The sequence below is a fragment of the Miscanthus floridulus genome, chromosome 15 (genome assembly GCF_019320115.1).
Source record: "Miscanthus floridulus cultivar M001 chromosome 15, ASM1932011v1, whole genome shotgun sequence".
Classification (NCBI taxonomy): domain Eukaryota; kingdom Viridiplantae; phylum Streptophyta; class Magnoliopsida; order Poales; family Poaceae; genus Miscanthus; species Miscanthus floridulus.
In genome coordinates this window covers 17561587-17582933 of record NC_089594.1, presented here as the reverse complement: position 1 = coordinate 17582933, position 21347 = coordinate 17561587, and the positions used below count along the sequence as shown (strand labels likewise).

Below are 21347 nucleotides of genomic sequence, written 5' to 3'. Positions count from 1 at the left end.
ATTGATATGACAGTTCCTACTTGAATAACTTTTGCTGGCGCCCCTAATGTCACAATACACGTGTAAAAATGCCCTAGAGAATTGGCATCTGTGACATCAAGATCTCACAGCGCGTCTCTGATGACTCCCATCAGAGACACGTCTTAAACAAAATGTCCTTTGAAGAAGTGTCATCAGAGACGCGCGCGGATAGCTAAAACATGTCTCAGGAGGGTCTTACCAGGGACGCATTTTAGCTATCCGCGTCTCTGATGGGGAATTACAAAAACAAAACAAAAGAAGAATAACCTCAGTGCCAAGGCTAGGAAACCAAATATTAGTAGTAAACAAATATATTACACATGCAGATTTGGACACACCAGATTCATTGACGGTAGCTACAGGTACATATCTATCACATACATACATACATATATATATATATATATATATATATATATATATATATATATATATATATATATATATATATATATATATATATATATATGAATGACCACTATACACATCAATAAACAAAATATGAACATTATCTGTATGGCAAAATTTTCTGTCCATTTCTCATACTGGGCTGCATTCTAAAACGTAGGAAAATTACCCCATTAGTTCCAACTGATCACATACATGCGCAACTACACACAGTACTGATATACATACACCAATATAATAAATTTTTAGCTAACTCCTGATTATGGGCTATGAAGGTTCAGGTGATTTTTTTTTTGAGGAAACAAGGTTCAAGTGAATTTCAATGTTCATATGCAGTGAAATACACAAAGAAATATGGCAAATCACACCATGGCTAACCATACATGGAAAGCTGAAACAAACATGGCCTTAACTAGGGCAAGGAAAATGGGAATTAAGATCCTTTTGCATTTTGGCGCTCCTAGGGCAAGGAAAATTCCCACCCAACCAAATATCGGCTCATGTTTGAGCCAACATAGGTCCATCCCTTTATTAATCTCTTCCGATCTGAACGTTCTTTCCGGCCAGCAACGCAGCCAAAAAAAAAGTCCGAGCCATTCTCACTATGGCCCTGTTCGCTTGTCTTATGAGCCGTACTATTTCAGCGAATGAACAGTGTTTTTCTCGCACAACAAATCAGTGAACAGTACTTTCAGCCATTGGTTTTCAGCAAAGCGAACAGGGCCTATAAAGAAATATTTATCTAAAAATATATTGTCACATTGGTGCTTTGTATCCCATCAACCTGGCTAGCCCAGACATAGCAAACTAATCACGCCCTAGTGCGTCCACAAGAAATGTAATTCCCATTTTTTGAGGAGTTAAACAGTTTGAACTTTGACTAAATTTATATAAAAATGTACTAACATTGATGATACAAAATAAGTACCACACTACTACAGATTCACACAGTAGGAACGGGGCCATTTTTACTGTAGGGGCGGTTGGGGTTGGGGGCGCCCCTACAGTGGGCGTCCTCGGGCCCCAGCAGCCCAGCCGCCCCTACAGATGGCACTGTAGGGGCGGCTGGTAACCTGAGCCGCCCCTACAGTTGGGGGTGATCTGTAGGGCGGCTCAATCACCAGCCGCCCCTGCAGTGACCATTTTGTAGGCGCGGCTGCCACCAGCCGCCCCTGCTGTTCTACTGTAGGGGCGGCTGAATCACCAGCCACCCCTACTGACGACGCACGAATAAATAGCAGCAGCCACCCCTTCTTCCACCTCAGGACATACTCTTCTACCAAAAAAAAGGTTGGGAGGCCTTTGGCTCCTCCTAAAAATTGCTCTACTAAGGGGGGAAGGTTTTGATCTCAAATCCTTTGATGAAGAGGCTCTAAAAGGTAAGGAAATGCTTCTACAACCCTTTATTTGAAGTTTAATTCGTTGGTTAATGAGTAATTTGATTTTTTGGTTTTCTCTTTCTTCCATGGAGCTTGAGCTAGTTATGAGTGAAATTGGACTCTAATTTTCACTATACTAGGGTAATTAGGTAGGGAAGTAAGATTGCACCCTTTGTTTGTACATCTTTGTTGATTTTAGTGTAGTATTAGTGAAGTTTGATGCATGTGTCATGAAACCCTATATCTAGATCTAGATCTAGGATTTTGTTTTTTTATTCTTTTTTAATTTTTTCTTTATGTGACTAGGGTTTGCATGTAGGTGAATGTGTAAGATTTTAATTGTTGCTAATGTGTAAAATATCCTCTACCATGGCTACTAATTATCATTTAATATTTATTTTGATTCCTTTCTATAATGCGTGTTTTTAATTAGTTATGGATAAATAGGCCATTAATTAATTATCCTCTACCATGAAATTGGAATGGAGTTTGCATGAAAGGTAGTGGATGAAATTGTTTTCTTTGAAATTGTTTATTTGAACCTATCAATTTATATTTTAAAATATTTATGCATTAATAGTCAATTAATTAACTATCCTCTACTATCATGGTGCGTGTCTCAGGTGTATACAATTATTCTCGAGTAATATTCTTTTTTTGGTTGTTTTGTTTCTATAAGATGGACTACAGGAACTCTTGGATGTATGGTTCGTTAAGACACGACGCTCTTTTCTGTGATGAGGTGGACAAATTCATCAAAGCCGCAGAGAAGCATGCAGCGACGTTGAAAGAGAATAGTGACACGATTATTTGTCCCTGCAAAGATTGCAAGAATCTTATTGCATTTCGAGATGTGAGTACCATCAAAGAACATCTGATTAGGAGAGGATTTGTTCTGGACTACACCGTGTGGATTCATCACGGTGAAACAGTGGTTGTTGATGACAGCGACGATGATCTAGCTGATGAAGTTGAAACCCAAGCATACTTGTCCCGATTCACGGATGATCTTGAGCAACAAATGGATCGTGACTATGGCAATCAATAAGGTGGTGGCTTTGGCAATGAACAAGGTGGTGATGATGCTGGTGGTGTCAGCAATGATGGCGAAGCACGTGAGGGGGATGCAGATGACGATGACAACTTGGACGAAATGCTTGGGGCCATTGGACCAGAAATATTAGAAAAGAGCAAGAGAGGTCTAGAAAATCTTGAGAGGATGACAAAAGCATCGAAGAAGACTGTGTATGATGCTGAGAAGGGTTGTCCGACATACTTCACACTGCTATGTTTTGTGCTTGAGCTACTCATCCTGAAGGCTAAGTACGGCTGGTCGGACTGCAGTTTCAATGATCTGTTGTGCCTCATGTCACGGTTGCTCCCACAGCCGAACACAGTTCCCGCCAACACATACCAAGCGAAGAAGGTTATAAGTCCACTCACATTGGGAGTTGAAAAAATCCATGCATGCCCCAACCACTGTATCCTTTTTCGGCGTGGCACATCGTTCGAGACTTTAGATACATGTCCTAGGTGTGGGGCTAGTCGGTACAAGAACAATGACCTTCAAAGTGGGGTGGAAGCCTCCATAGGAAAGAGGAAGAAGGGTGGGAAGAAGGTGCTGCAAGAATCTCAGCCCCTAGAGGAAACTCCATTAGGCAACGATGCAAATAAGAGAAGAATTCCTGCCCTGGTTATGTGGTACTTGCCAGTGACCGACCACTTGAGGCGTATGTTCCTAAACCCTAAGGAAGCCGCACTGATGACATGGTGGGATGATGAGCGCAAGGTGGATGATGATACGATCGCACACCCGGCCGATTGTAGCTAGTGGCAATCGTTCGATGCCAAGTACAAAGCAGAATTCAGTGATGACCCACGGAATGTACGGTTCGGCTTGAGCACCGATGGAATGAATCCCTTCAATGAGAGGATGACCAACCATAGCACATGGCCAGTCATCTTGACCATGTACAACCTCCCAACATATTTATGTCAGAAGAGGAAGTACCTTCTCCTCACCATTCTTATCTCCGGCCCCAAACAACCAGGCATTGATATAGACGTGTTCTTGGAGCCTCTGATGCAAGAAGTGGAGAGGCTATGGAGGTATGGGGAGCCGATGTACGATGCGTTCCGGCGGGAGGACTTTATATGCAAAGCAATAATATTTGTTACTACCAATGATTACCCCACGCTGTTTGCCCTGTCTGGACAGTTCAAAGGCAAGACTTGATGCTTAGTCTGTTTGGATGGTACTAAATGGGTGTTCCTAAATGGATCCAGGAAGATAGTTTACATAAGGAACTGGCGCTTCTTAAAGACAGGTCACAAGTACTGCGGCAAATTGTACCTAAGATACTATGGCAACATCCCGGAGGATGAACCCCCTCCAAAGAGACGTCGTAATGGAGAACATGTGTTCAGAATGGTCCAAAACATACACGTCATCTATGGAAAGAAGAATCCGGATGGAACAATTAGAGATAGAAGCACACCTCCCATCGAAGGCGTACCATTCAAGAAGCAATCGATCTTCTTTCAGTACCTGCCTTATTGGCCAGACTTGGAGGTCCCCCATGCCATTGATGCGATGCACGTGCAGAAGAATGTCTTTGAGAGTCTCATGGCTACCTTGATGGACACGGGCAAGTCAAAGGATGGTCTCAGATCACGGAAAGACATGGTGCAGCTAAATGTGATGCGAGAGCTTTGGCCGGTACAGCAAGATAATGGCAAGTACAGTCTTCCCGCGGCTAGCTTCAACCTAACCCTAGAGGAGAGGAGAGCTATATGCAATTTCCTTAGGGGGGTCAGAGTGCCGACTGGGTTTTCGGCAACCCCGAAGAAGCTATTATCGATGAAGGACCTATCATTAACATACTGCAAGGCTCACGATTGTCATGTGATGCTGACAGTGTTCCTACCAATTGCAATCAGAGCTATAAAGCCAGAGTTCCTAAAGATGGCCATCACCCGCATGTGCTACTTCTTTTCGAAGATCTCACAGAAGACGATTCGCAGGCAAGAGCTGAGTGACCTACATGAATTCATGGTGGAGACCCAGAACTAGCTAGAGATGTGTTTACCTCCCGCTTTTTTTGATATAATGGTACATCTCATGATTCACCTGGTTCATCAGATCGAGGCGCTAGGCCCTAGCTTCTTGCATGAAATGTGGTCCTACGAGCGGTTCATGTCGGTTCTAAGCCGATACGTGCATAACCGAACACACCCAGAGGGCTCCATGATAGAGGGTTATAATTCCGAAGAAGTCGTCGAGTGCTGCCAAGAGTGGCTAAAAGTACAGAGAGGGATTGGTAATCTTGATTCTCGTCACAAGGGAAGGCTAGCTGGGAAGGGCATAAGTGGTAGGAAAGTGTTCCTCGACAATGATTACAGAGAGGTGAGTCGGGCGCATTACAGTGTCTTGCAGAGTATGGCAGTGATGCAACCGTACATTGATGAACACATGGCTATCATTATGGCCGAGAGGAATGGCCGTTCAGATGATTGGGTCATGAAACAGCATAAGCAATGCCTAACATCATGGTTGAAGGACCAGAACATACAGCCTAGAGAAACCATAGATTCTATTACCATCAGTCGGTTGGCGGCCGGGCCATCGAAACAGGTGACGTCTTGGAATGCTTATGACATCAATGGGTACACATACTATACCGACACAAAGGATAGAAAATCTATGAATCAGAACAGCGGCGTCCGAATAGAGGCTCTCGATGGAGTGGGGCGAAAGGTGCTGTACTTTGGCATAATTGAAGATATATGGGAACTTGACTATGGAAGGGATATAAAGGTGGCCCTGTTTCGATGCCGCTGGATCAAGCAACATCAATTAAATGAGATTGGACAGAGAGTCGTTGACCTCCAGAATGTAGGCTACCAGGATGACCCTTGGGTGCTCGCTGAACGAGTCGCGCAAGTCTTCTATATGCCCAACCCGCAAAGTAACCTCCCCCCAAAGAAGAAGACAAAGCACGTGGTGGCCTCTGGAAAACAACATATCATCGGAGTTGATGGCGTGGACGATGTTGAAGCTTACAATAAGTGTGATGAGATGCCGCTATTCACAGACTTTTGTAAGAAGATCGAGGCTGTGGAAAAGAACCTGCCCAAAGATGTATTGCCATGGGAACGAAAAGGTGTCAAGGGAAAAGTTGTCATGGTGGGCTAGCTAGTTTATGTAAGTGTGTCAGTGTTCGTAAGACTACATTCATGTATGTGTGTGTGAGACTACATTTATGTATGTGTGTGAGACTACATTCATGTATGTGTGTGTGAGACTACATTCATGTATGTTTGTGTGAACAATGTGTACTAAGAATTTAACAAATTATGAAATTACCAAAATAAAAGTTGTAGATCTCCATGAGTTATTCAACTTTGGTATTCATTACTTTTTCAGTTGAAATGATTTGGGGGTCCAAATTTTGGTTCGAACTTGTCATTTTTTCAAATTTCAAATTTGAAAGGTTCAAATTTTGTCAAATGATAAGATGACTAAAATAAAAGTTGTAGATCTTGATGAGTTGAACAACTTTTGTATTCATCACTTTTACATCTGAAATCATTTAGGGTTTGAAAATTTGGTTTGAACTTGTCAAATTCCAAATTTCAAATTTTAAAATGTGTAAAACATTGTCACATCCAAATTTGATCAAACTTAAATGCTGAAGCATGATTTTAGAAATTTTTAGGAAAAGAAACCATCACATTTGGAGTTAGTATGAGGGAGAACAACTAGTTACAAAGTTTACCCACAGATTAAAAAGAGAAATCACACTGTTCTACATGATCCTTACATGATCATAGTGAATAGTGTGATTTCTTTTTTTAATCTGTGGGTCAACTTTGTAACTAGTTTTTCTTCCTCATACTAACTCCAAATCTAATGATTTTTTTTCCTAAAATTTTCTAAAATAATTCTCTATCAATTTATTTTGTTGGTTTTTGTCAATATATACATATGAAAAGTATGAGCAATTTAAATTTTGAATATAAAAAAAATGCAACTGCAGACAAGATTTTGGTACCCCAAATGATTTCAGCTGAAAAAGTGATAAATACCAAAGTTGAATAACTCATCAAGATCTACAACTTTTGTATTGGTCATTTCTTCATATGATAAAGTGGTAATGACATTGTTCACAAATGTGACACATCTCTCATAAGGTTTTATAAACTATATGAGACATGTGTAAGATTAGTGAACAATGTGGGCTAAGAATTTGTCAAATGAAAAAATGACCAAAATAAAAGTTGTAGATATTCATGAGTTGAACAACTTTAGTATTTATCACTTTTTATGTTGAAATCAATTTGGGTCTCAAATTTTGGTTCGAACTTGTCATTTTTTCAAATTTCAAATTTGAAAGGTTCAAATTTTGTCAAATGACAAGTTGACCAAAATAAAAGTTGTAGATATTAATGAGTTGAACAACTTTGGTATTCATCACTTTTTATGTTGAAATCATTTTGGGTCTCAAATTTTGGTTCGAACTTGTCATTTTTTGAAATTTCAAATTTGAAAGGTTCAAATTTTCTCAAATGACAAGTTGACCAAAATAAAAGCTGTAGATATTAATGAGTTGAACAACTTTGGTATTCATCACTTTTTATGTCGAAATCATTTTGGGTCTCAAATTTTGGTTCGAACTTGTCATTTTTTCAAATTTCAAATTTGAAAGGTTCAAATTTTGTCAAATGACAAGTTGACCAAAATAAAAGTTGTAGATATTAATGATTTGAACAACTTTGGTATTCATCACATTTTATGTTGAAATCATTTTGGGTCTCAAATTTTGGTTCGAACTTGTCATTTTTTGAAATTTCAAATTTGAAAGGTTCAAATTTTGTCGAATGACAAGATGACCAAAATAAAAGTTGTAAATCTTCATGACCTCTACAACTTTGATTTTCATTTGAGATCATTTGGTGTCTCAAAATTATTTTAGTAGTTTTGATTTTAATTTTTTAAAATTTATTTTTTCCCCATTTTGATTTAGATTTTTGAAAAAAAAATTCAACTGTAGGGGCGGTTTATAACCTCAGCCGCCCCTACAGTTTCTCTGTAGGGGCAGCTTATAACCTCAGCTGCCCCTACAGTTTCTCTATAGGGGCGGCTTATAACGTCAGCCGCCCCTACAGTGCTCTGAGGTATATCAGTGTCGTCGCTGTGGCCACCTATTGAGTGTTGGGCGAAATCTCCTGTGGACGCCATCAGGCTGCCCAATTCCTTGGCGGCTAGGGTTCCCGACGCGTCTTCGGCGGCCGGCCCCCTCCCTCTCCCTCTCCGCTCGCCCAGATCCGGAGCGAGGAGGCTAGGGTTCCCGCGGCACCGAGGAGGCGAGGACCGCACGCGACCGCCTTATCCCCGAGCCAGACCAGCGGCGGCCGGAACCGGGAGCCCCGTCGCCGGCCACGCCCCACCGCTCGCGCGCGTCGAGCGTCGTCTCGTCGTCGTTGAGCCTTCGCTTGGCGCCCACCTCTGCTTTCGCTGCCGAGAGTCCTCCCCTCGCACCGCCGACACCGGCGGGTAGGATCCCTGCTCGACCCGCAGATCTGGCCACGGCTCTTGTTATCAGATCCGCGTTCGCCATCAGATCCGCGTGTTTGGAAGCGACGACGGCAGGCGACAACGGGCAAACGACGACCTGGTGGAGGTCTTGCGAGTCGAGGGTACATCCGAGCAGGTTCTCGTTTCCATTTTTATTGGTCTTACCTCTACGTCTTCTCCCCCAAATCGATCTGTATCTTGCTCTCCATCTCAAATCTAACCCACGAAATTCTTGGCAGTTTGAGCTTGTCATCCACCTCCGTGTGGAACAGGGGCAGTTTCCACCGTACGAATCCTTCTCTTTATAGTAAGCATTGCTTCGTTACCTATCCAATTTATGGTAAAGATTTAAATTTCTTTTCCATTTGCCCTATTTGGTGAATGATTGAGACGTAATATTTGGGAAAATAGTTCTATACAAAAATTGATCCCATATATTTTTAGTAGCATATTCTAAAACCACACTGTGACCTTTGCAGCTTACACAAGGGTTACGAGTCATCTGGCAAATTGTCATTTGAGTTATTGCACTTTGCATTGCACTAGGTCAGTTATGTTTGCATTGCACTAGGTGAGTTATATATGTTTGCCCTCATCGCTGTGATGATCGGGGGTTCCAGAAGACATAAAAGTTTCCCAGACCTTTGAAGTGTTGCTTCTTCCTATCTTTATTGACTGACTTTCATTGAATCAGTGATTTGACACTCATAGTTGCAACTGTGTGCTGCTCTTGTTATTGCTACATCGGTACTGTTCTGTATAAACTCTCACGTTAGTTGTGATACAAAATAGATTCTGCAATTTGCCTTGCATCATTTTACAGTTACGATGCCTCAAATGCATTATGGTCTTGCAATATTATTGCGCACCTGTGTCTTTGTCTTGGATACAATTAATTGACTTTCACTTGATAATATGCAGGGGTACCGGTATGAGTTGTGGTGTCTTGCGCGTGCATCTGGAGTAAGATATTGTGTGGTAGGCACTTGCTCTCTTGTTTATGTACTATGTACTTAGAATGATGGCTTTCCAAGCATAATACAAACAAACTGGAGTTGTAGACGACATTACGTGTTCTGAAAGTATGGATTTAATTAACATTGCGAATCAGATGGTAATATTGTTTGCATGATGAGCTACCTTTTTAGGCTATTCTTGGTATCTATCAAAGGATTAACTAAGTAAACTTACAAGATAGAGCCTCACCTAAACAAAGTTACAAAAGTTCTTTTAATTCAACAAGTAGGACAAATTGGAACTCATGACTATGTCCTGCATGATCCTTTTGTCAAGAGCATCTATAGGAAATAATGGAAACTTTATTTTGCTTTGAACAGTTCAGAACAGTAAATCATCCATTAGAAAGTGATTTCTTTTATACTTCCTCTTTTATGTTTCAGCTTTTTTGTGATACAGAAGTGGACCATTGTAGGGAATGGAACAGCAACCGCCAGGAGAAAGGAGAACCAACATATGATAGTAATATGTAAGTCAGATCTAATCTGTATGGAGCTCATTGACCTGAAACACTAATGGGGTCAGATGTTGGCATTCTTATTTTAAACAAACTTGTATTTGATAGGTTATAAATCTTTAGTAGTTCAGTTACTATATTGAATTTTGGGGTTGTCGGAATAATAACACAACTATGCTTTTTCTATTCAAGCACTGCTCTGTCAACTATCAGTTACAATTGCCCTCTCATTGGCTTTTTCTTCAATGATGACAGATTTGAAGATCTTGTAAGGAGATTTGAGAAGCCAGAGAGGCGTAATCGTTGGGATTCCCTTCTTTTTGAATTGTTTCCATCTAGAGGTAGACAAACTTCCTTCTTTTGTTATTATTATTTGTAATTTCTTCACATGATCTTGTATGAGTTATCCCCATTGTCTGCTGTTAATTTCTCATAAATCCTTTTCTAGATTTGCATATGTCCTCAAATTTTATAGCCGCTTCACTGCCCTGTTTTTGAGTCTTTAACTATGCGATTGTTTGTTTCCTTCATAACATGTTTCTTGACTGTTCCTATTTTAATGTGTTCTAAAGTTGGTTCACAGCATCATATGAGTTCCATTATAACATAACCATTACTACTTATGTTAGTAGTGATGAAAGACACTATAGTCTTCAGGACTAGCAAATAGCAAACATGTATGGCTATACCAATTGTTTTTAATTTTTTTAGTTATTTTAAGATATGCTGTTTGAACTCAGTATTCATGACTTGTGATCGAGACTGATAAGGTAGACAGTCATGTGTATTGTGGTTGGAATCTGACTAGCAGTAGAGACAATTATTGGTTTCTTGTTATCTTTGTTCTTTCTGTGCATTTTGATTGACTGGCTAAGTGCACAAGGTAACTTATCAGGTGACGTTTGGATTGTGTGAAATGGATGCTGGTGAATTGAGGGATTGGGAAGAAAATGAGGTCTTAGAACAGGCATGGACGATCCCCATGTGTTAGGATGAGGATGTTTTCCCTTCTTGTCATTGTTTCATGGTCATTGAAGTTTTGTGAGCCCCATAACTAATTACTATTGATGGGACTGGTACTCTCTACTAGCAACCCAGTGCCTTTGCCATCCTTGACCACTGGTACCCCTTTTGCCCTCATCCAGATTAGAGCCCCTTTGGAATCGTCCTTGAGCCTGATCCCATGGCTGCTCTCAAGCCAGTGGCCATGGTTGTCCTGCTGTCCCATTGAGGCATTTGCCGTACCTTTGCAAGTGATTGGCTTAATTGCTATTGGCCTTGCTGTTTATTCGTTCTGTGGGGTCTTTATCTAAAAATAGGATGGGTGCTTACCTGCAATTTCGGTCATGGAAACTTAACCATTGTCCCAAGGCCAAATTTTCCAAATGTGGCAAGGGTACCAAAATCTTATATTCGAGTATTTTGACCTACCTCATCTTCCATCTCTTCCAATCTTATCAAATGCATTATCCCAATCCTACCTTAGGAAAAGCTACCACCCCTGCAGATTTGAACTATATATATGTGTTCTGGCTTTCAAAACTATATGACTCCATTACAGGCGAAACAAAACAGGAAGAAAATTGTGTGGATCCATTTTGTTATTGAGGAGGATTATGATTAGCTGTATACTGTTTTTTAAAATTGTGGTGTTTGGTTAGCCTTGTTTCTAAACTATGTTGCTAAACTATTCTGATCCATCTGTAGAGGTATGGCTGAGGGTTGCAGGTAGTTCGCCGGCCTGGTAGCGTGCGGAAATGCGAGGCGGTGGTGGACAGTGGTTGGGCAGGCATGGAGGCGGGGGCATTGTGCTCGAAGTGGTTAGTGCCGTCCGTGGTGGAGGGCAGTGGAGGTGGGGGAGCAGGGTCCATGGTGAGGGAGGGAGGCACTGTGCATGCGGTACATTGGGCGGGCGGGGGGTCGGGACAGACGGAAGAGGTCTGGGTGGGGATCGAGACGATGACGGCTTTGTTTCCCTCCTACAATGAAGACTAGGATGTCCAGTCCAGGATGCTCATCCTGGTGGACATGGAAACCAGGTTCTTTCAGTGATCACCTTAATCATAACTTATAGCATTGTGGTTTTACTACAGATTGTGGAACAAGTTCTGTTGTAGATGTAAATGTATATTGATCCGATAAATCTGCTTTCTCATCAACTATATCAAATAGACCTTTAACTCGCATGGGGAACAGGGAGCTTTCCAGGGCACTTGCAGCCATTGCAGCTGGTTTTACTTCACATGCTCTTTTTTGTTTTTCCATGTCCTGATTTGTAGTGATTTTACCTTCTTAAGTCATAACAAGTCTCATAGATAATCTGAGGTTCCAGGTGGCACTAAAAGATGCAATTCTGTGGGTTGATTGATTATATGTAGTTTTCTAGGGTGATTTTGAATTGTTGGGTCAGTCTTGATTGGATTATCTTTTTTTGTTCGTTTTTCATGAATAAATAAATTGATGAGACATGAGTTAGTTTGAGATTATGGCTGTCAGAGCGAGGGAGATGGGGAAAGGGCAGATTGGGTCTGATATGGTTATGGTTAGGGAGATGGGGCAGATTTTGTTTATTTTTAGGTGACCGCAGCGTCAAGTTCAAGTTGCAGCTTGAAAGCATAGAGTGGTGGCAGATGTTATGAAGTTAAAGCTGTTCTCAGTTACTCTGCCAAAAGCACGCTTTTAATTTCACAATTGTGGTAGGACTACATTAAGGTGCATACAGGAGCCAGGTTGTAGTTTTAGTCACTAGTAATCGTCTTTTTTTACTTTCCATTTGGCATGAAGTGCAATTCATGAGAAACATCGAAGTGCCAGTGGATTCTTAAAAAAGGTTCAGTTTCATTTCTTACAGTTACAGCATACAAGTACTACTATTACTACCAGTACTACTACTACTACCAGTACTACTACTACTACAAGCTACTACCCGTACTACTACAAGTACTACTACCAGTACTACTACAAGTACTACTACTACTACTACTACTAGTACTAGTACTACTACTTGTACTACTAGTACTACTACTTCTACCACTAGTACTACTACTTCTACTAGTAGTACTAGTAGTACTACTACTAGTAGTACTAGTACTACTACTTGTACTACTAGTACTACTACTTCTACTACTTAGACTACTTTTTTTCTTGCATATCTTAGAACAAGGCACGAAATGTCGTGAACATCAAAGAGTGCATCTCGATGCCCCGTGAATGATGAGCAGCCATCCCATGGAGAGCAAGAACTAGATGACCAGCTTACTCAAGAGCAGTTCGATAACGAGTTAGAAAAGGGTCTAGAAGTGATGCTTACTCAGGAGACCTTGTCGATGATGATGATCCAGTGGGGGGAGCCTAGGGAAGAGAAGGCGGAGAGGATGCCCAAGGCGAAGAAGGAGATGATGATGACGACACCTCATCAGGGGGATATGTAAGTCCCGAGGATCCTTTCCCACAAGAACCCAGACGGAGGCCAACGGAGGACGAGTTGGACAAGGATTTTAATCCAAACGACGAGGTACGGTTAAAGCCTTAGTAGCTTGTAAATTTGGCTAATGCTATGGCTTTATGTTACCTCTGCTAACACTTTTGACCTGTCGGATACACAGGTCGTCCCTACTCAACCTCTAAAAAGACGACGTCGGCCTCTAGCTCATCTTGCCGGACAATACGTAGCGGGGCAAAGGAGATCAGAGGAAGGAGCCATAGGTACTCACAATGAGGCCTCCGCTCCACAACCTCAGGACACAACCACGACTGAGACTGCCCAGCCAAAGAGGAAACGAGGGGGGATTAGAAAGCCAAACCAATATCACGACAAGGCATGCTATGTGATAACGGAGGTCAGACCAGACGGGCAGATCCTTGAGCCATATACATACAGGGCGAAATTCCGTAATCACATCGGGTTTGTAGTTAGAGATAAGTTGAACCCAGCTATCCGTAGCTAGAATCTGGTACCTATGAGCCAAAAGGTAGACCTATGGGAGAAGCTGAAGCAGAACTTCAGGTTTCCGGAGGGAACGCATGAGTTGGTACAACAAAATGCTTTTAAGATAATGGGGCAGAGCTTCCGACGTTGGCGGTCAGATCTGAACAAGAACTTTATCCAACAGAAGTTAACTCATTTCCACGAGTATGGCAACATAACTCCTAGTCAATGGGAGGAGCTCGTGGCTGAGAAGACTTCAGAGGCATCATTGTCCCTCAGTGCCCGTAACAGCGAGCAGGCGAAGAAGAACCAACACTACCCTTGTCTAGGCCCCGGTGGCTACGCTGGCAAGCAAGAGGTCTTTAGGAAGATGGACGCAGAGGCCGAAGCTGCCAGGAATACGGAAGGGCCAAAGTTGAAGCCACGCCTTAAACAGTGGATATACGCGAGGAGTGTCGATTCATCCGGTAGTAGCCTCAAGTTTGTTAAGCCGGAGACCGGAGAGGTAGTATCAAAAATACTAAAACTTGCTGAAGACAAGGAGAAGGGCGCATTCAACCCTTCCAGAGAGAGGGACGAGCTTACCGTTGCCTTGGGAAACCCTGAGCACACAGGACACACTAGGGGGCTAGGGAAGAGGATGTCCTGGAAGCATGGATTCGTAGAGGAGAGGCACATGTACAAGAAACATGGTAGAGACCGAGAGTCTAATCTTGAGCGCCAAGTGAAGGCTCTAGTTGAAAAGATGTTGGTGGAGAAAGGACTATATACGATGGAGCCACAGACACCAATGGGGCCGCCCAGAGAACTGGTGGTAGTTGGCAGCCCTCCAGATGTTCCCAGCAGTCAAGGTTCCAATGCAACCAGAACCCCCGTCGATCACATACGGGCGCCAACCAGTTGTAAATTGGTGGTTCCGATGGGTAGGCAAAACGTGATCATTGAGGTGGCAACGGGCGTGGCACATCCTCCGGGCGGCACGTGGCACAATAGGGACATCCCACAGGATTACACTCGGGTCGAGGTGCATACCGTGAAGCCCGAGTTCATGACTTGGAAGATAGAACACCCTACTCTCGAGGGGCTCGTGTTACTCAGAGACATCATGAACCAGTTCATCCTCTGGCATAGACGGGACATTGTATTTATCGAGTCTTCACCAACTCCGACTGAAGTTCATCCTCGGGAGTGACCCGTCGAGGACGGGGAGGTATACTCACCGGCCCATGACCATGACCACCACACGCTAGAGACTTCTCCACCTTGTACCGAGCATGGGCATGATGACATGCCACGTCCTTCTCCAGCTCGTACTGAGCAAAGGCATGATGAGATGCAACATTCTTATCAACAAGCGCAGCCGATACATGAACAAGTGTCTCATGAACAGCAATTGCCTCGTGAACAGCCGATACATGAAGAACAAGTGGCCCCTGGAGCAGGTGATGCACAAGTTGACAAGGACATGCCCGAATGGGAACCTCGAAACAAAATCCCAATCAAGATAAGGCCATCGTATGTGGGCATTAATGACGTCTCGTCGGTGCACAAGTGGATGGCTCATGACCAGTTCAAGCCTAAGAACCAAGTAAAAGAATTCAGAGCAACAGCTTCTGAGGAGGGCACCACTGAGGAGGGCACCACTAGCAAACTGCACAAAGAGTTTAAGAAGTATCCAGCTGTTGATAACCTCAAATAGTCAGATGATTGCCTGGATAAATATGAAAAAGGCAAGAACTTCCTACCAAACTGAGTCCTACAGTGCTTGCCACGTGGAATGAGAAAGTTCCACGATTGGTACTTGCGTGCTCAGATAACAGAACTAGAAATCTTACAAGCATGGATCCCTGCCGGCACATTTGGAGCCCCAGGTGGGCAAATTGCCGTTGAGTTTAAGGATATCCAGGCATGCTTCCACCTCGGATGAATGGAAATGAATCTGATTCGCATATGGTGCCTGTAAGTCCTTGCCCTCTCGATATGATATGAATGTAATCTTTTAATTTTGTTGTAACTAACCCACGCTGTGATTTGTAGAATGCAAGCGGACTTTGTGAAAAAGAGGCCAGCTCTGAAACACGGGTATATAGACCCTTCACCTATAGCATCAACAAATTTTAATTACCCTAAAGAGTGGAAACTAGATTGCAAAGAACTACGAGCTGGAAAGACACTTAAGAAGAAAGAGGACATCAGGAACAAGAAAATATTGGATGAGTCCCTCAAGGTTGTGGCATACATTGCCCTATGTTTTAAAAATCTCCAACAACACGATGATATATGGATACCATACCACTTCAAGTAAGTTCGACTGTATACTTAGCTTTGTTCAAATTACTTTGTTCGATGCAAAAGAGCTTATGTGTTCCTTCTATGACTAAATTCATGCAGCGATCACTGGATTTGCATAGGCGTCTGGCTCTCACATAGCATGGCATGGGTCTTTGATTCAGCGGATTTCCTAGTCGAGACATACAAAGACTTCATAACGATTGTCAAGACGTATACATATTGACAATCCTTATTTTAGCTACTATGTTTGTATACATACTTGTAAGGTTCAATGTGGGATACTAACAAGTTGCATTTGCTAAAACCATTGAAACAGGGCATTCAGGCACTATGTCCAGGAACATAAGGGGAGGCATCATCCAAATAGGAAGGAAAAGTTGTATGTCAAAACTCTATGTGCGGTAAGTGTCATTTACTTTGGTACTCCATATATTACGTGTCTGTCAATAGCATTACTTAACATCTCCATATGCAAAACACACAGTGCCCCAAGCAGAAGCCTGGGAGTCTACATTGTGGATACTACACATGTATTATGATGAGTACCATCGGTGGCTACAACAGAAACCCCAATCTGGTAAGTTTGAACCTCTTCGCTCGTAGTATGAAAAGTTCGCATATGTTGTGATATAGTAAACCTAAACTTGTTCTCTTGTAGTTGGAGAAAGATAAAGACACGAGAAGGAACCCATACAAGGATGACGAGCTCTTAGAGATGGTCGGCGACCTTTGCAACTTTATAATGGACCAGATTGTGTATCATAAAGGCACTTACCATCATCTTCTTTCCGACTTAAGTAGTAATCCTCTGTATCAACACCTTCGGGAGACTGATAAGTTAGCCCTAGGTCGTTGATGACAATGTGGACTTGTGGTATGATTTGGATCAGACTTTGGAACAGTTTGGACTTTGTTATAATGATGGACTTCATAATGGACTATGTTGTAATGATGGACTTTTGTGAATTATGATTTGTGATGATGGTCTTGTGTTTGTGGATGTATATATGTATATTTGTGGCGGTCAGATTTGAATTTGAATTTTGTTTTTGCTGGAAAATCCACTATAGGGGCGGTTCTTGATTGAACCGCCCTTACAAATACACACAGCAGGGGCGGCTGGTGATACAGCCGCCCTTACAGAAGTCCACTACAGGGGCGGCTGATATTACCATCCGCCCTTACAGAGGTAACTGTAGGGGCGGCTGAAAACATCAGCCGCCCCTACAGAGGCACCCTCTGTAGGAACACCCTGGGAAGGGTGGCTGGCGTAGCCGCCCCTACAGAGGCTCTAGAGCCGCCCCTACAGTAACATTCTGTAGTAGTGTGTAGTAGTGCCATAAGATTAGTTATAGAATATATTTTTATAATAAATTTATTTGAAGACATAAATGCTAATACTATTTACTATAAATTTAGTCAAACTTGAGTTACTTTGACTTGCACGAATCTATTAATTATATTTTTTTTGGACAAATGGAGTATTTAGTAACGTGAAGGAGAGAGGACAGTAAAAAGTGTTGCTGGCGACGAGTTCAGCTCACACGTTTCCCGGTGAATTTACTATCTCTGGCTTGGTGACCGCCCGTTCCCACCTATGTTGTGGGGCGGCAATTTTTTTCATTTATTTATTTCCCCTTAGCCATCGAATTGGTTCCACGTTCCTTAAAGCAAGTATAATAATAATTGTCTTATAGCCAAGCAAATATTGATGTGGAGGAGGAAAGAGAGGAGAGAGTGAGAGGAGAGTTTGGCTCTGATGTAAGTACCAAGCTGGACACGAAAGCATATACAAATGGTGGGCCATACATTAAGTGAATGTGAGGAAGATTAGGAAAGAGAAGGTGGGATATGGATAGAATTAATAATAAAAAAGTTTCTTATAGACAAATAAGATACCACTATTATATAGCTTGACTCTTACAACTTGACTAATAGACTAACACTTGGCTCTATTATTGGACTTGGTCTTAGGCCAATCTCAATGATGTTTCATGAGAGTTTTATGGACATTAAATATACTTAGAAACTAATGCAGAGTACTATAGTATATGTGACTGGGCTTATGCATGCATTATATTAATAAGAGTAAAATGCACCGGAGGTCCATTAACTTTCGCTGGGGTGTCATCTACGTCCATCAACTTTGAAACTGTATTTTTGGGACCATTAACTTTCGTTTTGTGTCATCTAGGTCCATCAACTTTGAAACTGCATTTTTGGTCCATGAACTTTTAAAATAGTTCACTGCAGGTACACGCATGCATACATGCACGTCGGCTTTTTGCATCGGTGTAGCCATACCTGCACTCACCGCCGTCGCTCGTCTGCCGGGCATGCATGTGTGTTTTCCTGCTCGAATCATGATAGGGTTAGTGCATTTTGGCCTGGCTAACCGGCTAAGCGGCCTTGTGGTGTCGCGCCACCCTGCTGCTGCTCCTGTCGCTGGCTCTCCGCGGCGTGGCGTACCTGCAGGAGCGGAAGAACCTCATCGTCCACGCGCAGCACCATGGCCTAAGCGCCACCATCGTCGCAAGCAGGCAACGCTCGCAAGCCGACGCCCGCTGCAGTGCTTCCATTGAAGGTGAATTGCTGTGCTCGCCGGCCAACCCCCCTCCTTCGGCCTATAAAAGGCGACACCGAGGTGCTCTGCACTACCCAGCAGCACGCTCAGCTTACTCGCTCGCCTGCTCTCGCTTCGCTTTGCCATGCGTATACCGTATATGGCCGTATGCATGAGCCGGGCTTGACCGTCATCGCAGGATGAGGTGAGCAGCTCATGAGCATCCCCTCGCTCTTCCCTCCCTCCCTGTGGTCTTCGCCCTGCTTCCCTCCGTCCATCCCGAGCTGCCCACGAGCTCCACGAGCTCAGCCATGGCGTCGTTCATGCATGAAGCAAGAAGAGCACTCGTGACCCTTGCTAGCTTCTCTCTCCCTTCCCATGCATGTGTGTATGACACGTGGGTCCTAAGCAATAACTCCCGTCTGATCGCCGACTTGATCGCGGCCGGTGACCAGTCTGGGTGCAGGCTCTTGAGGAGCGCCGCGATGTCGCTCAGGTGCGGCATCGACATGGACGTCCTGGACTCGACGAAGAAGGAGAGGTCGGCCCCATCGTTGGAGAACTCTGTGTGTGAGTCGCTCGGCACCCACACCGCGAGGATGTTCATGCCGGGGCCCATGATGTCTGGCTTCAAGATGCCCGGGCTCGCCTTGCTCGGCCCACGGGACGAGAAGAAGGTGACCGTCGGCGACAGGTACGAGCCGATGATCATCCCCTTGAAGTCGATGCTCGCCGTCCCGTTGGCCGTGGAGTTGAGGTAGGCCATGATCTTGGCCCCGGCTTCATAGCTGACGTGCGACGCCGGGAGGACGTGCGCGTCGGTGAAGGTGGTGTACCCCTCCACCGCCTTGTTCATCACGATCATGCCCACGCCGTCGTATGCCGCCATGGTCTGGCCGGCCTCGATGCGGCCGCTCAGGCCCCTGCTCTCGCAAAGCACCACCTTGCCGGTCATCTCGGCGCCACATAGCACGCTGCAGTCGTGGCTAGCGTCGAAGCCGTCCGCACCGGGGTACACCAGCGGGAGCGGGTTTGCGGCGGAGTTGTTCCTGAGCTGGAACAGGGACTCTCCGTGGAACTCCTCGCCATTGCCAAGCTTCACATTGGTCCGTATCGTGCAATCCATGGTGCCTGCGGCGATAGTGAGCATCCACGACACGCCGTTGCTGACCGTGCCAGGGTCTGGCCCCGCGTTGCCCGCGGCGCAGCTGACGAAGATGCCGCGCTCCATGGCCTTGAACACGGCAATGGCGATGGGGTCATAGTTGAACTGCATGCCCGAGTAGGCGCCGATGGAGAAGGACAGCATGTCGACGCAGCCCTTGACGGCGGCGTCCAGCCCGGCGATGATGTCCATGATAGAGTAGCGGTTGCGCATGGACGATAAAGTTCTTCCACTCCTGCAGGTATGCCATGTCGCGGAGAGCCAGCGATAGGAGCAGTAGCAGGGTGGCGCAACACCACAGGGCCGCTTAGCCGGTTAGCCGGGCCGAAATGCACTAACCCTGTCATGATTCGAGCAGGAAAACACACATGCATGCTCGGCAGACGAGCGACGGCGACGAGTGCAGGCATGGCTCCACCGACGCAAAAAGCCGATGTGCATGCATGCATGCGTGGACCTGCAGTGAACCATTTTAAAAGTTCATGGACCAAAAATGCAGTTTCAAAGTTGATGGACCTAGATGACACAAAATGAAAGTTAATGGACCAAAAAATGCAGTTTCAAAGTTGATAGACCTAGATGACACCCTAGCAAAAGTTAATGAACCTCCGGTGCATTTTACTCTATTAATAAAGAGTTAGTTAGAGAGTACATGTTGCAATGACAACAGTACAATTGTCTCTCGTGTTGTTGGGTCTTCTCTGCAAACAACTTCACTTTGACTTAATCACTAATGCTTGGGACCGACCTGTTGCTATGTACTCCCTCCGTACTCGTAAAGGAAGTCGTTTAGAACATGATTGTGCTTACCAAGGAGTGATTAATTAGAGGGTATTTTTCCCTGTCTGCCCCTATTAAAAAACGGTTGCGGGTGCATTCTATACGAGAAACAACCATAGTTCAGACGGCTAGTGTAGCGAGGCGTTGGCCCTGAGGACCCCGGTTCGATACCTGGTGGGCGCAATTTTTTTTGTTACTGGTTTGATTTTGCATGGCACTATTTGGCCCTACGTGTCGCATGCGCTGTGGCTGCATGGCGCGCGGATTTGATTCTGCTGGGTGTGGGGCGTGCGCTGAGCTGCTTGAGCGCGTTTGTGCTCATGTTTGGACGCGTTTCTGGGCGTGTTGGGTGCCATGTTTTCGTTGGTTTTCCACATGCAAACGTTTTTTGCGGTGGCACCATGGGATTCCAATTTTTGCGCTCGATAGCTCCGATGTTTGTGTTCCACCGTGCCTATTTTAGCGGAGTCTTTCCCCGGCCTCTTCTCTTTCCATTACCGTGCTTCATCTCCTCACTTTCCCTCTCTTCTCTTCACTACCGCATGCAATAGTTGATCCTAGAGTAGCTGCCTTTGATCTGAACGTTCGCTTAGAAGAAGATGACAACATCAATCTTGCCTTCGATCTCAATGAGCCAATATTGGAGTTCGGCAACGACAATGGTAATTACCTCTCTTGTTTGAGTTTGTTGTTTCCCTCAAGCGCCATCTTTTCTGATTTTTTTGTTTCATTTTTCAACAGGATTTGATTTGAACTTGCC

The 21347-nt window shown here is 44.0% G+C and overlaps 1 protein-coding gene, 1 long non-coding RNA gene and 2 pseudogenes across 2 annotated transcripts; 3 read left to right on the top strand and 1 right to left on the bottom strand.

Moving 5' to 3' along the window:
* The first annotated feature begins 2508 nt into the window (after window positions 1-2508).
* Window positions 2509-8019, top strand: LOC136507108 (uncharacterized; annotated as a pseudogene).
* A 993-nt stretch (window positions 8020-9012) lies between these two features.
* Window positions 9013-10172, top strand: LOC136506657 (uncharacterized). Its single transcript, XR_010771690.1, has 4 exons — window positions 9013-9132; window positions 9307-9363; window positions 9786-9871; window positions 10115-10172. It is a non-coding gene; the product is annotated as an uncharacterized lncRNA (long non-coding RNA).
* Window positions 10173-14058: 3886 nt separating this feature from the next.
* Window positions 14059-16935, top strand: LOC136507107 (uncharacterized; annotated as a pseudogene).
* A 1921-nt stretch (window positions 16936-18856) lies between these two features.
* Window positions 18857-19999, bottom strand: LOC136507106 (subtilisin-like protease 3). The gene has a single exon (XM_066501938.1). The coding sequence runs from the start codon at window positions 19997-19999 to the stop codon at window positions 18857-18859; it is 1143 nt and encodes a 380-aa protein (XP_066358035.1).
* Between the last annotated feature and the right edge of the window lie 1348 nt (window positions 20000-21347).

Coding starts and splice junctions, on each gene's coding strand:
- LOC136507106 (XM_066501938.1), bottom strand. CDS start 19,999: ATGGACATCATCGCCGGGCTGGACGCCGCCGTCAAGGGCTGCGTCGAC.